Source organism: Equus przewalskii, chromosome 24 (assembly GCF_037783145.1).
Source record: "Equus przewalskii isolate Varuska chromosome 24, EquPr2, whole genome shotgun sequence".
Lineage (NCBI taxonomy): Eukaryota > Metazoa > Chordata > Mammalia > Perissodactyla > Equidae > Equus > Equus przewalskii.
In genome coordinates, this window is record NC_091854.1 from 14,703,404 (window position 1) to 14,719,104 (window position 15,701).

Genomic DNA, 15,701 nt, shown 5'->3' on the forward strand with positions numbered 1-15,701 from the left:
TTTAAAATCAGATCTCCTTTTTTGTTACATTTATTCTTTATTATGATATAGATTTTTGATATTGTGAATGGGATTTTTAAAAATTACATTTCTAATTATAAATGTTTATTTGAGTAACATAGGAAAGCTATTGATTTTTGTAGGTCTACCCTGTGTTTAGCCATCTTAATCTGCTCTGTTATGAAGTCCAATCGTTTTTCATTTTATTGTCTTGGATTTTCAGTGTAGACACATTTTGCCTCTTTAGTGCCAGTATTTAAACTTCTGTTTATTTTTTCTAATGTTATTGCATTGACTAAGGTCTCAAGAAAAGGTTGAATAATAGTGGTGTCTTTTTCTTCATTTAAGTGCAAATGCTTCTAATATTTCACTGTGAAGTAGCTGTTTGTGATAGGGTTCTTGTAGATTACCACTATCACCTTACTAAAGCTCCCTTCTATTCGTAATTTACTAAGATATTTTTAAATTTTAAATTAGGAATGGATGCTAATGTAGTGAATTACAATAACAGAATAATTGATTTACTAAGTTTGAACTACCTTGGAATTATTGGAGAAAAACCTATTTCAGTGTTTTTCAAAGTGAAGTTAGAAATGGCTTGTGGCTTCAGAAGGAAGATCTATGAAATACTCTTTATATTCATAGTCATTTCACAAATTTTTATTTTATTTATTTGTGGTGAATGCTTACTAACATATTTGCTAATTTCTTTGCTCACCATTGCTTCTTGTATTCCACTCCTTCTCCTGGGCTTACTGTCTTTCTTACTCAAGTACATTTTAAAAGTATTTATCTCAGGACCTGGCCCGGTGGTATAGTGGTCAAGTTTGTGCACTCCGCTTCAGTGGCCTGGGGTTCACTGGTTTGGATCCCAGGCATGGACCTATACACCACTCATCAAGCCATGCTGTGGTGGCATCCCACAAACAAAACAGAGGAAGATTAGCACAGATGTTAACTCAGGGACAATCTTCCCCAAGCAAAAAGAGGAAGATTGACAACAGATGTTAGCTCAGGGCCAATCTTCCTCACCAAAAAATGTTTATATATATTTCGTTCAGTGAGGGAGGGCGTGAGTGGTAAATTCTCCGACTTGAAAATGCCTCCCTGCCTCCCTCACTTTTGAAAGATCGCTTAACCTGAAATGGGATTCTAGGCTGACATATTTATTCTCAGCTCTTGAGGACATTATTCTGCGATCTTCCAGCATGTATGTTTGCTAATAAAAAGGTCCATCTAGTTGTCATCATTTGTAGGTACCTGTTTTCTTTCTGGTTGCTCTGAAGATTTTCTTGTGCTTTTTGATGCTCTGCAGTTTCTCTCTGCTGTATCTAGTGTGGATTTGCTTTTATTCACCTTTCTATGGTCTTGATATGCTTTTTCAATCTGAAAACTCATGTTTCTTCAATTCTGGAAAATTCTCAATTATCATTGCTCTGAAAATTGAATATCTACTAGTCTCTCTTTGATATATTTTGGATCTTCTCATTTCGTCCTACAAGTCTTGTAAACTTTTACACATTTTTCATCTTTCTGAGCCACATTTGGGGTTATTTAGTCAGTTCTTTCCAATTTTCAAATTCTCTCTTCGTCTGTGTGTAGGGTATTATGCAGTAGTCTTCTGCTTCTCTCCTCAATGGCTATATATTTTGTTTTTAGAATTTTCATTTGGTTCTTCTCGCAATCTTCCCATCTTCTTAAAATTTAATTCTTGAGGATGGATTACTTAGTTTTTTGTTTTATTCCTTCACTTCTGGGAGTGCTAATTCCCATTTTGATGTATTTGCCAGTTGATTTCCTCATGTGATTTGTAATTTTCTGACATCATTTTTAGATTTTTTTTCCAGGAAGAATATTGGGTTGTCACCATGATATGGTCTTGCATTTGTATCTGACAAAGGAGTTTGACCAGTCCTGGGCAAGTTTCTCTGTTGACGCTTCTGCTTGAGTTTCCACACCACGCCTTGTGACTTCACATTTGTGTGAGTTTCAGACTTGGAGATGTGCTATGTCACATATCTTTTTTTCCTGTATGTCCCCCACAATGACAATGTCCTTCCTCCCATTGGCCAGGGACAAAGGTTGGAGTTATTCTAGTCCCTTATCATGGACGTTCAGTCTTTAGGCTTTAGGTTTAATGCAGAAGTATCTGCTACTCTCTCCTGTGTCTGCCTGAGGCCACAACTCCTCCCTTGACCCTAGTGGGCAATAAAACTCTGAGGGCCAGTCCCTAGGGCCTCCAGTTAGTCCTCTATTCCCGTGAGCACCACAGAATCGGCTCCTGTCCAAACCAGGCTTTGAGTCCCCTCTTTATTTCTGGCACCTGGGTACTTCCTTTATTTTCTTTTGAAATCGTCCAAGATTTTGAGCTCTTGCTTTATTTTGCTTAACGTTTCTGTGTGTTTATTAATTGAGAGGCATTTCCACATTCGCTCAGTCCAGAAGTGTGATTTCATAGATTTAATATGTACCTTCGGTGAAGATTTTCCCAGGAATCTCATGATAGTCTTTGTTTTTTTCACTAATTATTCTGCAATATTTAAGACACACAAAAATGTATAAAAATATAGTGAACACCCATGTGTGTGCCATCCAGGTTAAGAAAGGAAACACTGAAAATGCAACAGAAGCCCGATGTTCCCCTCCTGAGTTTCATCTCGCTCCTTTGTCTCATCCCTACCTCAGAGGTAACTGTTACCCTCAATTCGATGTTTATCGCTTCCGTGCACTCTTTCAATTTTAGGAATAATAATCTTAGCCAAATGAGCACTCACAATGTTTCAGGCCCTCTTCTAAGAGCTGTAAAAGTGCTAAGTTTTCATAAAATCTTCTATGAGACAGGTCATATAATAATAATTATTATTATCACTGTTTTACTACTGCCCAGAGGGGTTAGGGAACTCTCCCAGAGACACACAGGTGGTATGTGTGTGTATTTTAAACCCAGTTAGTTAGTCTGGCTTCATGATCTTTGCCATTTACCACTCTGCTGAGATATATATGTATACAGAACTTTATGTAAATTATCATACTTACACATTTTTCTGCAATTACCTTTTTCTCACTCAGTTTTGTGCTTCTGAGTTTCATCCGTGTTGATGTTTGTGGCTCTAATTCATTTTCTTTCCTGCATAGAATTCAGTCATGTAAATTACATTTATTTATTCATTCTCATTTTGATGATACTTAGATTGCTTTCAATTTTTTTGCTATTGCTAGTAATTTTGCAGAGAATATTTTTTATACATATATCCCAGTGAACAAATGAGTTTCTCCAGGCTATATTGCCATGAGTGACACTGGCGGTCACTGGGCTTGTGCATGCGCAATTTTACTAGACACTGCCAGGTTTGCCTTCTGTAATGGTTGACCAGTTCACATTTCCAACGGCAGTGTCTGAAGTTTGATTGCTCCACATTTTTGCCACAATTCTATTTTTAGGCTCTAGTGTTTGCCCAACTGATGTGTACACAATATAGTCTTACGATGATTTTAACGATTACAGTCTTAACACTGTATGAGAGTGGCCTGCTCTAGTTATCTATTGCTGCATAACAAATTAACCCTCAAATTTAGCCTCTCAAAACGATCAGTTTATTAAGTTCAGAGATTTCATGGATCATGAATTCAAACAGATAAGAGCAGAAATGACTTATCTCTGCACCAACATGGCTGTGGCCTCAGCTGGGCACACTAAGCAGCTGGGAGGGACTCCATGGAGGGGCAGGCATCATCTGGAGACATCTTTACTCACACGTCTGGGGGTTGATGCTGGCTATTGGTCCAGACTTCAGATGAAGATGCTGCCTGAAATATCTACATATGGCCTCTATGTGTGGCCCGAGCTTCCTCACAGTGTGCCTCTTCAGGTGTGTTGGACTTCTTACATGTGAGAAGATGGCCTCCAAATCAGAGCATCTCAGTAAACCAGGTTGAAGCTGTGTTGCCTTTTATGACCCAGCAGCCCTAGAGCCACACACTGTCACTTCTATTGCACGGTGTTTAGAAACAAGTCACTAAAGTCAGGACAGGTTCGAAGGGAGGGACATAACCTCACTTCTCAATGGGAGGAATGTCAAAGAATTTATGCACTTGCTATAATGCCCCACAAGTGCTGTTTGGTCATTTTCTCTAAAATAAGGTTCAGTTAATGTGGTGTAACTTGTTTTGAATTGCACTTTACATTATTACATGTTGTTGTTAAATTTCACATTTTGTTACAAATGTATTAATGTCCCCAAAGAGTTTATTGAAAGATAAAAGTAGTGATGAAAATAACAAAATAAATACTTGAGCTCATAATAATTTTAAAATCTTAGTGAAGTAGATTCCAGTGAGAATATTAACTGTGAATCTATGTGTGAGGACAAATAAATCTCTCAGTTTGATGATTTCCTACAAGCAGAAGAAAAATAAAATGGGAAGAGAGAAGAACCAGAAATCTTTGACAATAGGATTTTGTAGGATTGGTCAATCATTTGCCCCTAGTCCATGACGTTGTTTATTAGGATGATGTCTTAATAAGTGGTATGGTACCAGGGCAGTTTTTACACCTATCACTCTGGTAAACTAATAAAGTTTTTTCCCGAATACACAAAATAATTCTTTTCCATACAGAATTGTTGGTTTTTGTTGTTGAAGATGTAGAAGAGGTTTCAGCGAACATCAGCTTTTTTTCCTGTCTGACCAGCACACCTTTCTTTGGAGAACTACCCCTCTCCCAATCCAGGTAATTCTGGTGAGGCTGTCCGTCATGTATGTCCCTTTGCCCAGGCACAGAAGTAGGCTCTGACCCAGGCTGGGCCATCAGAGTTCCTTTTGGGGATCGACATAGTGCACAAGGGACCTTCTTCTCCTTCATCTGGAACCATAATCTCTTTTGAAGGTGTAAGCCTGGAGAGGCTGGTGGTTTTATTTTTTGTCCCATGGAGAGTGCCTATTGAGGATGAAGTGAATTCTGAGGAAAGCAGGGCCAAGAGGTGGAGAGAGGGCAGTTTTGATGATGTAGTTTGATCTTGTAGACTTTATTATGACAGAAGTCCACCCTCGGACTTCCTGGTTATGTGAATTCACTGCTTCCCTTTTTTGCTAAAGCTACTTTTGCATTGTGTGGTCTGTCACTTGCTAGTGAGAGAGCCTTGACTACTATCAATTCCAAAATTACAAAAGCAAGATTCTTAGTCTTCCTCCTTATAGCAAAAATTGGTGCCAGTAACACTAATATTAAGAAGTGTGCAAATCAGCCCCCAGTAAATGACAAGCATGTCTGGAGGAGAAAGCAAAATGAGAAAAAAAAAAAAAAATCAGTGGCGTACAACCTGGAACAATGTAGGTAAGACCACTGATGAGCAGATTCTACACTGGGTTTTAGGTGTTGAGTGTATGTAAAGGGGACGTGCTTTTTACTTTATCACTTGGTAGAAAACTTTTGTTTGGTTAGTGATTATTTTCTGAGCCATGGGATAGCCAGGAACGAGGTTATTCACAGATCAGTAAGCAACAAAGAAGGATAGTGCTACTTGAAGGAAAGGGGCTTTTTCTGGATGCTAGTAACCAGTGATTTATTCACAGAGAACAGTCTGCACTTAGCTCAGCTATGTGCTTCCTAACTTTGACTTAGTATTACAGAAAATAGTAAAGAAATTAATAACAAGTTGGTTGTAGCCATTGAGTATGAGTTTTTAGCATAGTTAGTGAAGAAATGGGCTGGGAAGAGTCTTTTTTCTACATGACAATGGTCCAGCTCTTAAAGGCAAGGGCACTCTGAACTTGGGAAATAAGGAATGAGATGAAAACCTTTCTTACAGCAATGATGATGCTAGGAGGCCATTTCAGTGATACCTGAAATTAACATATTGCTCAATATCTTAATTCGGTGGCTTGCTCAAAAGCATTCTCAGTGATATAGAGAGCATCTCATTTTCAACTTTGAAAGGAAGGGATTGGGATTTCTTAAAAAGACTGAACTCTGGTAAAAATAGCTTAATTGCTAAGAGTAAGTCTCATAATATTTGATGATTTTTTCAATAAATAAAGGTATCAATACTGTTATTGGGCACATTTATTTTTGATGAATTACTCTATCATTATAAACAATGTAAGTAGTTCAGTAAAGTATAAAGGAGAAATTATAAAATAACCCCAAATCCCATACTTTTAGTAACATTATTCTGGCTTCTCCCTATGCACATATTGAGACAGAAGGCGAGAGAGAGAGAGAGGTACATAACTAGACAGAACTCATTTTATAAAAATTGTGTCATACTTTTTAATAGAACGTGTTCAATTTAATTTTACTTATATTATAAAATCCAATTTACCAGAAAAAGAAACTGAAATGAAAATAAATGTAATTGAATTTAACACAAGAAAAAGAAGTTGAAGTGAAAAATGAAAATGATAAATGTTCCTTCCCCACAGAAGAATTACAAAATTATGAAAAAATCATTGAGAAGTTAGAGTCATTATCTTATTTAACCACATGTACTAATTTTAGATTCTATTAGTTGACTTCCTGCCATAAAAAGTAAGAAATTACCAGTCTCACTTCCTTTCCCACCTTCTAATTTTGTTAGTTATCTCATTCTAACTTTGCCAAGGTTTAAAACATTTACATTTGGTTCTATAATTGTAATTGCTGTGATTGCTGATGATTAGTGTGACATTTAGACAGATTCGATGTTCACCATGGCTTTGTATGGCTGCTTCTCTGTTAGTAAGTTCTTTATTTTGATTCATATACCCATTTGGATCAGAAGGGCACAGAGGTTTTCTACTTCTTTTGGTTTTTCAAGGAGACCTGTCTTGTGCCTTTAAATTAAATGCAACTTGGCTGTATATTACTCTTGGCTCATACTTTCTTTCCCCTAGTACTTTATAGCCATTGCTTCATTGTCTTTTGGCACCTACTGTTATTGTGCAGACAGCTGAGGTCAGCCTGATTCTGCCCCCACCTTGGAGGTGACTTGACTTTCATGCATAATATTTTAATTGTTGAAGTTCAAAACCTTCAACAGGATATGGTTGGTGTTGAAAGCTCATGTTAATTTTTCCTAAAAAACAGTGTATTCTTTCAACATATGAATTCAGTTTTTCCTTGATTTTAGCGAGTTTCTGTTTGATACATTTGAATACTTTTTCTGTCTCATTCATTAGTTTCTTAATTCAGGGATGCCAATAGTGGGTCATCTTTGTCCTCAATATCCATTACCATCTCTCAATTTTCTTTAATATCTTTGTTTTTTTCTTTTGCATTCACTGTAATTATCTTACTATAATAAACATCTTTTCTGTATTCAGTAAGTTTGTGGCTTCAGCCCCCACTTGCCGTTGTGTATTTTCATTCTTTTTGGTCTGTGGAGATGTTTATCTTGTTTTGAGTCCAATCTATGTCCTTAAAGATATTTAAAAATATATTCTGTCATTCCTATGTGTTTGGGGAAAGAGGGTGGGAGGAGAAAAGAAAGGTTTGTGTGTCTTTAAAGTTCCAGCCTGACCAGAATTCTCTTCTAATTTTTAAAAGCTCTTCTGTGTCTATCTCATTTCTTATTCCTAATAATATTTATTTATTTATTTAAATCTTTTCTTCTTTCCTTTAGACTTCCCAGAAGTGATTTCTTCTTTCTGGGACCATTTTCTTTCTTCTTGAAATATATTTTTAGAAGTTCCTTAGAGAGTATCTGTTGGTAGAAAATTTACCGTTGTCGTTTCTTTTCTTATTGTGATGGCTAGGATCCTTCAGTGCAATGTAGGAGGGGTGATAATGGGAACACCAATGAGGGTCCAGTCAGGAAAACAGAAACCATTCTAGGTATTTCAACAGAGGAGATTTAGTAGAAGAAATTGGTTACACAGGTGATAAGAATATATAGTCACACAGCTGCACTTCATATAACAAAAATAAGTACCAGTCATATTACTAAAAAGTTTATAAAACCAGCCAAAAATAAAGACAAATATTAGGATGGTGAAGTGACCCCAAGGTGAGCAACAGCAGGGAGCTCGACCAGCCTAGGACTGGAGGACAAAAGGAGGAACCGGGCTTCACAGAGCTCAGGAGCCAGGGCTACCTGGTAGAACATGGAACCAAGACAGTGACCAGGAGTTGGGACAAGGGAGACTCAGGAGATGGTACAGATCTCAGAGAGATAGGAAGGGAAACACTCTGATTATACCTTTCTGCTGCCCTCCAGTTTTTTACCATCACTTCCCACTGGCCGTGCTATCTGGATGCCCGAGGCTAGGGAGCTGGGGAATCAGAGTCCTCCCTTTACAATGAAACAGTAGCTTGCTTAGCTACATAGCTCTAAGTTGAAAAAATCCTTCATACCTTTGAAGACATTACTTTTCCATTTTTCTGTGTCCTCCCTTTAGAACTTTAGACAATTGTCGTGTCTCCTGAAGCTAACTTCCTATGTTTAACTTTTCTCTCATATTTTTCTATTTCTATCTTTTGAATATTAATTGAGTTTTCCTAAACTCTACCCTCCACATCACTGACCTTCTCTTATAATCATCTATGCTAAAATTTATTTTTTGATAATTGCTTTTAAAAAAATCATCTTTATGAAGGCATAATATACTTATTTTAAGTATACAGTTCAATGAGTTTTGACAAATGTATACAATCAAAATGCTTTTTAGATGCACTCATGTTGCTGCTTGTCTCAGTAGCTCATTCCTTTTTACTGGTGACTAGTATTCCATTGTATGGATATACCACCATTTGTTGTTCCATTCATCTGTTGCTGGATGTTTGAACTGTTTTCACTTTGGGACTGTTATAAAGTTGTTGTGAACACTCATGTCTTTGTGTGGACATATGTTTTCATTATCTTGGATAAATACCTAGAAGTAGAATGGCTAGTCATATGATAAGTGAATGATTAACTTTATAACAAACTGCCAAACTGTTTCCCAAAGTGTTTGTGCCGTTTTATATTCCCACCAGCAATGCATGACAGTTCCCGTTGCTCTACATCCTTACCAACACTTGGTATTATCAGTGTTTTTAATTTTAGTCATTCGGGGCTGGCCCCGTGGCCGAGTGGTTAAGTTCGCGCGCTCCGCTGCAGGTGGCCCAGTGTTTCATTGGTTCGAATCCTGGGTGCAGACATGGCATTGCTCATCAAGCCACGCTGAGGCAGCGTCCCACATGCCACAACTAGAAGGACCCACAATGAAGGATATACAACTATGCACCAGGGGGCTTTGGGGAGAAAAAGGAAAAAACAAAATCTTTAAAAAAATAATAATAATAATTTTAGTCATTCTATTGGTGTGTAGTAGTATCTGATTATGGTTTTAATTTGCAATTTGCTGATGAATAGTGATGTGGAGTATCTTTCAAGGGACTCAGAACTGATACTGCTATTCAAGTTCTCGGACAATGTACTTGAATGTTCACTGCATGCTAAGCACTACTCTTGAGGAAAATCTCAGTTGAAGCCTCTGTTCTCTTTGAATTGTGAAAAGATTGTGTCTACTCCCAGCTTTCAGATAATCATATTTTCCACATAAACGGACATAAATTTTAAGTATGATAGGCAGAATAAGGTCTTCCCCCGGCCCCAAAGATGTCCACGTCCAAATCCCTAGAACATGCAAATATGTCAAGTTACGTGGTAAAGGGGAATTAAGGTTGCAGACAGAGTTAAGGTTGCTCCTCAGCTGATCTTAGAACAGGGAGGGCATCCTGGATTATCCAGGCGGGGCTCAACATCATCACAAGAGTCTTCAAAAGTGAAAGAAGGAGGCAGAAGAGAAGGTCAGAGGGATGCACTACGGGTTAGGACTTCAACATATGAAATTGGGTGGGACACAAAGTAGAGGGCACAAAGGCTATTAAAGAAGGCATAAAAAATTTTTCAGAAAGCTAAAATGAAAGTACTTAACTTCACATCCAATATTTGTGCCTAAGGGAAAATTTAAATGGATTTCAAATGATGATAGTTCTGGAGTAAAGATATGCCCAGATTTTTTTAATTAGTTATATAAGGGAATGAGAAAACGGGAATTTATATTAAGCCCTGACAATGATAAAATGAAGCAAGCACTGATATAAAAATAGTTAATGCCATATTTTAAAATGCATCAATATTTATAAATGTTTGCAGTAACAATCATAGTAATAAAAAAAGTGGTAAGCCGGGCTGGCCCCGTGGCCTAGTGGTTAAGTTTGGCACACTCTTCAGTGGCCTGGGTTTGGTTCCCAGGTACCGACCTACACCACTCGTCAGTGGCCACACTGTGGTGGCAGCTCACACACAAAATAGAGGAAGATGGCACAGATGTTAGCTCAGGGCGGATCTTCCTTAAGCAAAAAAAAAAGCATTTGAGTTGAGTTTTAAGTGTCTTCAGAGGCTTGTTTTTTTTTTTAAAAAAGGTAAGCTATTATAATAATTACCTAAAAACTTATTTCCTGAGGTCAAGGACAACTAATCAACCTGGCTAAAACCAGAAGAGGTAATGTGAACCTCAAAAACACTTCTGAAGAAAAAAGCATAAATTCATAGTTCATTGTTACAATAGAAGGATGAGAGTTCTTGCAACGTCAATCCTTTAAATATGAGTATTTTCAACATTATGTTAAGAGTAATTTGGACTAATAGTGTGAGGAAGAAGAAACACGTTTTGGAAACTACGGAACAAATCCAGCAGTTTCTCAGTAAACACCCAGTGGGAGTGGACTGGTGGACATTCCTCCGCCTATGGCTTTGTTCTCACCACCACAAGACCAACCCAAACACATAGAAATCAGGGCTCTGTGAGCATCAGCAGTATCCGCGGAAAATAAATCAGCAGAGAAGGGCACCAAATAGAATTCAAGACTCAATAGTTCTATCCTTTGAAGATACTTTAATTTTGCAGTTATTGATTAATTAAAAAACACAGTTGTTTTCAGCATTTCCTAGCTACAGTAGTGCGTAGGAAATTTCATTCTGAACAAAGAAGTAATTAATGAAATAACAACACACCTTAACAGTTTACATTGATAGGTTACAGTTTACAAGGTGCTTTCACATACAATATCTCGTTTGATTCTTACAACAAGCAGAAAAAACAGTCAGTGGGAAAGAAAAGTGATTTTTTTTTTAGGTTTAACAATGAGTATTTTCAGGCCAATGGGCAGTCAATACAAGAACATATCAAAAACAAGACAGCAATACCCACAAGCCACAATATCTCTTTTGGTAGGTTGACAGTTTGATATCAATTGGAAATTTAGCATCAGGGAAGGAGGAGGGAATCAGAACAGACACGAGGTTCTCATGATATTCAAAGAATTCTAAGAACACTGTAAGCGATAAGGAGAAGAAAGATTGCCTAAAATATCACCTTACCAAGACTTACTTTAAAGCTCATTATCCTTTCAAAATGTCAAATGAAAAGAACCTTGTCTGACATGAAAGTTAGAAGGGACCTTAGAGACTAGGAGAACTGAGGCCAAGGTCACGCTGACAGTGGCAGACCAGGCCTGAGACCCAGATGTCTTGACTGTCAGGCTAGGGCTCCTTCCTCCACGATGCCATCTCATTATTAACTGAGTTAAAACTCAATTTCTTCTCTTTCAAATAATGCAATCTGAGATTAAATACTGATTCATTTCACTTATTTCTAATTCAAGTTTTTATCTTGTTCTTGGCTAAATTGTGGCTAAAACTGGGAGTTTTACATACTTTTAAGATATTCTAATTCAGTGTACTTGATTGGTCAGAAATAGACTCCCTTGATATATTTGAAATCTTGCTCATGTCTTTTAAATGCAGGGTAAAATGGAATGGCTAAGTAGCCCTCAAAACCAATGTATGCCTAGGAGTCACTTACCTAGGTGGATTCTACAGCAAGTCGTACTGGGCAGTAGTAGTTCCATTAAAAAAAAATATTTTTAGAGTTCATAGAAATCTTTTTAGTTACTGAAAACTAAAATTTAATAATCAAATTGTCATCCCCTTGATTTATTAAAATAATTTTACAATAATATACAACAAGCTACCATAGAATTTATAGCATACATATAGAATACAATGATCAGCATGTTCTTGGGTCTAAATGAAATACAAAAAAACTAATTAAAATATTTTATACAAATGATGTTTTAAATTTATTAACATGATGATATATTTTTGTTACATAAAACTTGCTACAGCAAAGTATTTCATATTTTTCTTGCACATTTTAAATACAGGTGGACCAACTGAAATCAGTATCAGCTTTTAAGTGACATAACCATGCAGAAACACTTGACAACTAAAAGACGTACAGATTGCTGCAGAGAACATCTCAACAGGCTTTTCCAATGTCTCAAAGCTTTCACGAAGGTGTGGTACAGACGAAAAGAAGTAGTCAGTGACCCACCCGCACCAATAATGAAGCAAACAGAATGCTTATGTCCACTAAGATCAGTTTGATTAAAAACAACTCATCTTACACGAATGTAAATTGATCATTAAAAAAATGAACATAGTTTATTTTTAACTATTTTGGTGTGTTGTTTTAAGATAGGTCACTGACACACAGAGATAAAACCAGATGGAAAAATTTAAAAGAAAGGGAAAAAAAAATTTAAAAAACTGAGTTAAGCCACGGCTTCTCAACAAACACTGAACTAATGTGCAAAAGTGCTCGAAATTTCCACATGACCGCAATGTTGTTAAGTCAGTTGGCAAAAAAGTATAAAAAAACTAAACTCAAATACTAAAATTGTATCTGCATGATCATACATTCTGTTTACCTAAAGAAAGTTTAGAAATTATGACATGTCTAAAAATATCACACCTCAAAATTAAAATGCAATTGTGGCAGTTTTATCCACTTTGTCCCTTTCCTCACCAAGGAGGCACAGGATGAGAGCTGAAGTCACCACAGGCCTCTACCTTAGGCTGACAATATGCTACACAGAAGAATAACCTGGCAACAACTTCTTTTATTCTTAACTGTGACAAAACAAAGTAAAGCAAAACAAACAAAAAACCTCATTTAAATAAGTGTGCATCTATACTGTTTACAAGAATCAAGCCACTTGCTTGATTTAGCAAAGCATTTGTCCATATTACTGTTCTTTTTAGTTCATTTCTTTTCCTTTAAAAAGTTTACAATGAGGACTATTTGAGAAACTTAAAAACTTGTGACTTTTATTAGTCATGTTCTATTAAAATACTGGCTAAAACCCTTACGGAAGAGTTAAGGTTTAGAAATCTTAGAACTCTTCTCAAATACCTACAGAAATGCTGGTACCAAGTGAGAGAACTGGGGTCACGATGATCCATCTCATTAGTTTTCCCTGTGAATGAGACATCTGTCACACTGCACAGGCTGGTCACTTAACTACTTGAGGGGAGGACGACCTAAAAGGAAGTGAAGGGGAAGAGACCCTCTGATCTACAGGAATGCAAACTGCTGGGTCTAGCTACTCTATATTAGTCTATCCAAATTTATTGCCAGAACAGTGAGTTCTAAGACGCTTATTGTTTTAATCTGTATACATTTCCTTGGTGATAAGACATTCTATCTTCAAAAACTGTCAAGAGTTTTGGCAAAACTGAGTCTGAGCTACTCAAAGTAAAAATAATTTTTAGAAAGTATATCCTCAAGCCATTGATCAACAAAAATATTGTCAAGAACTACTAAAAGCAACACTTATCCCTCCCTTCAAATATCACATGGCCATAACACTACCATCTGAAACACCAACAAAATAAAATGGAGCACTGTTTGGAGAAAAACTAACGAAAATGAAAAAGGAAGAAATGGGTGTGGGAGGAGAGGAGAAAGACAAACCAAAGAGAAGGAGGAAAGTGTCTAGCTCTGTGTTACGGCACAGACAGTGCTTGCTTAGTGGTGCCTTGTGACACAGGTGGATGCGGAGTGCACACACGGACGACGGCAACAAAGACCTCACTCAGTCGCGGGGATGAAGGAACTAGGTAACTGCTTCAACAAAGACGCTCTCAGCCCCACCTTCCCTCTCAACAGACTGCAAAGACTGAGTGTGAGCCCTCATGTCATCTTGTTGCTCATCTTCAAAATTCACAAAATTCTTTTGCACATTTTTCTGTTATAGAGACACGGATATCTTCTTCTTCATAGTCATCAAAGTTGCTGGTATCTCCAGAGCCTCTGAACTTTGGTATGAATGGAGCTTCAACCTATAATTGAGATAGAAAGAAAAATAAGAGTGCTATTGCGATATATAATAGGAAATATATATTTGGTTTTCATCCCAGTTGCAGGCACAGAGCTCCTAAAGCCCTTGGATTTCTTAAGTGTTGAGAGTGGTAAAGGTGTATTTTGTTATGTTAACAAGGTGACTTTTGGAGCGACTCCAGGTAACCTAAGTTGGGGAAGGTTGGTTGCCAGGGGAACCAAACATGTGATTAGAGGTTGGAGCCATCAGTCCCACCCCTTGATCCCCAGGGAGAGGAGAGGGGTTGGAAATTGAGTTCAATCACCAATAGCCAGTGATTTAAACAATCATGCCTACATAATGAAGCCTCCATAAACCCCCAAAAAGATTGGGTTTGGAGAGCTTCCGGGTTGGTGAACATGTTGGGATTTGGGGAGAGGGGTCTGTTGGAAAGAGCAGGAAGCTCTGAGCCCCTTCCCCATACCTTGCCCTACAAATCTCTTCCATCTGGCTGTTCCTCAGTTACAGCCTTTTACAATAAACCAGCAATCTGGTAAGTAAAGTTTCTCAGTTCTGTGAGCCACTCTAGCAAATTAATCAAACCCCAGGAGGAGTCTGTGGGAACTCCAATGGCTAGCCAGTTAGTCAGAAGTACAGGTGACAGATTGGACTCGTGACTGGTGTCTGAAGTGGTGGTGGGGGAGCAGTCTTGTAGAACCCAGCCCTTAACCTATGGGATCTGATGCTACGGTATCAGAATTAAGTGCTTGGTGGTGAGGAAAAAAACACACATATCGAAATAAGAAACAGAAAAAAGAGATGCTTGAGAGTTTCCAAACACTAACGGAAATAAATTCCCACTGTTACTACACAGTGGCATCTTTAAATGCCTAAGTCCCTAAATGATAACAGCATTAGAAGAAGCAAACAGTAGGTTTGCTATTAATCTCAACATTTTCATTCAAGGAATGGTCAAGCCAACACAATACATAAGAGATTTCTAGGATAATTAACTGTTGGCGTCAAAAGGCTGGCACTTAAGGTTACAGAACTCCAGTTTTTCCTTTATCACTTCCTTATTTCTAAAGCCTTTGTTTTCTACCCCTTTTTCCTTAATTCATTTCTCCTTAGGTTATAAATAATTCTTAGACTTACTTTTAATCTCCTTTTTTTTAATCTCAAGTTTATTTTGTTTAAAATATCTGGTTATTGAAACTTTCTGGGAAGTTGGAAAGAAACATATCTCTTTTAGAATTATACAACCGTTAAATTCTGAACAGTTTTCTCCTTGGATCCTAAAAAAAAAATCTTTCCATTATTTAAAATATTGTCTTTATAAAGATTATATGGTGTACTGAATATGTCTGAGAAAAAGATTTTAAAACCTTTTTCTCTTTCCAAAAGAATAATACCACAATTTATACAGCATTTTTAATACTTACAAACAACTACACACATGGTGTTTCATTTCTTCCTCAATACAGCACTGTGAGAGGCAGGGCAGGTATCCCTATGTCCATTTTACAGATTATAACACAGAAAGTTGACCAAATTCACATGACTAATAAGTAGCTAA

General features: G+C 37.2%; 1 protein-coding gene across 8 annotated transcripts in view; it reads right to left on the reverse strand.

The window, feature by feature from the left end:
* Positions 1–10,837: 10,837 nt before the first annotated feature.
* Positions 10,838–15,701, reverse strand: part of PRKACB (protein kinase cAMP-activated catalytic subunit beta) — a 131,786-nt gene continuing 126,922 nt past the window's right edge. For all 8 annotated transcript variants that reach the window (XM_070592121.1, XM_070592119.1, XM_008529700.2 and 5 more), the window contains one exon: positions 10,838–14,147. In XM_070592121.1, coding sequence (XP_070448222.1) covers positions 14,022–14,147 — 126 coding nt within the window. In that variant the 3' untranslated portion in view covers positions 10,838–14,021. The remainder of the gene's footprint in view (positions 14,148–15,701) is intronic.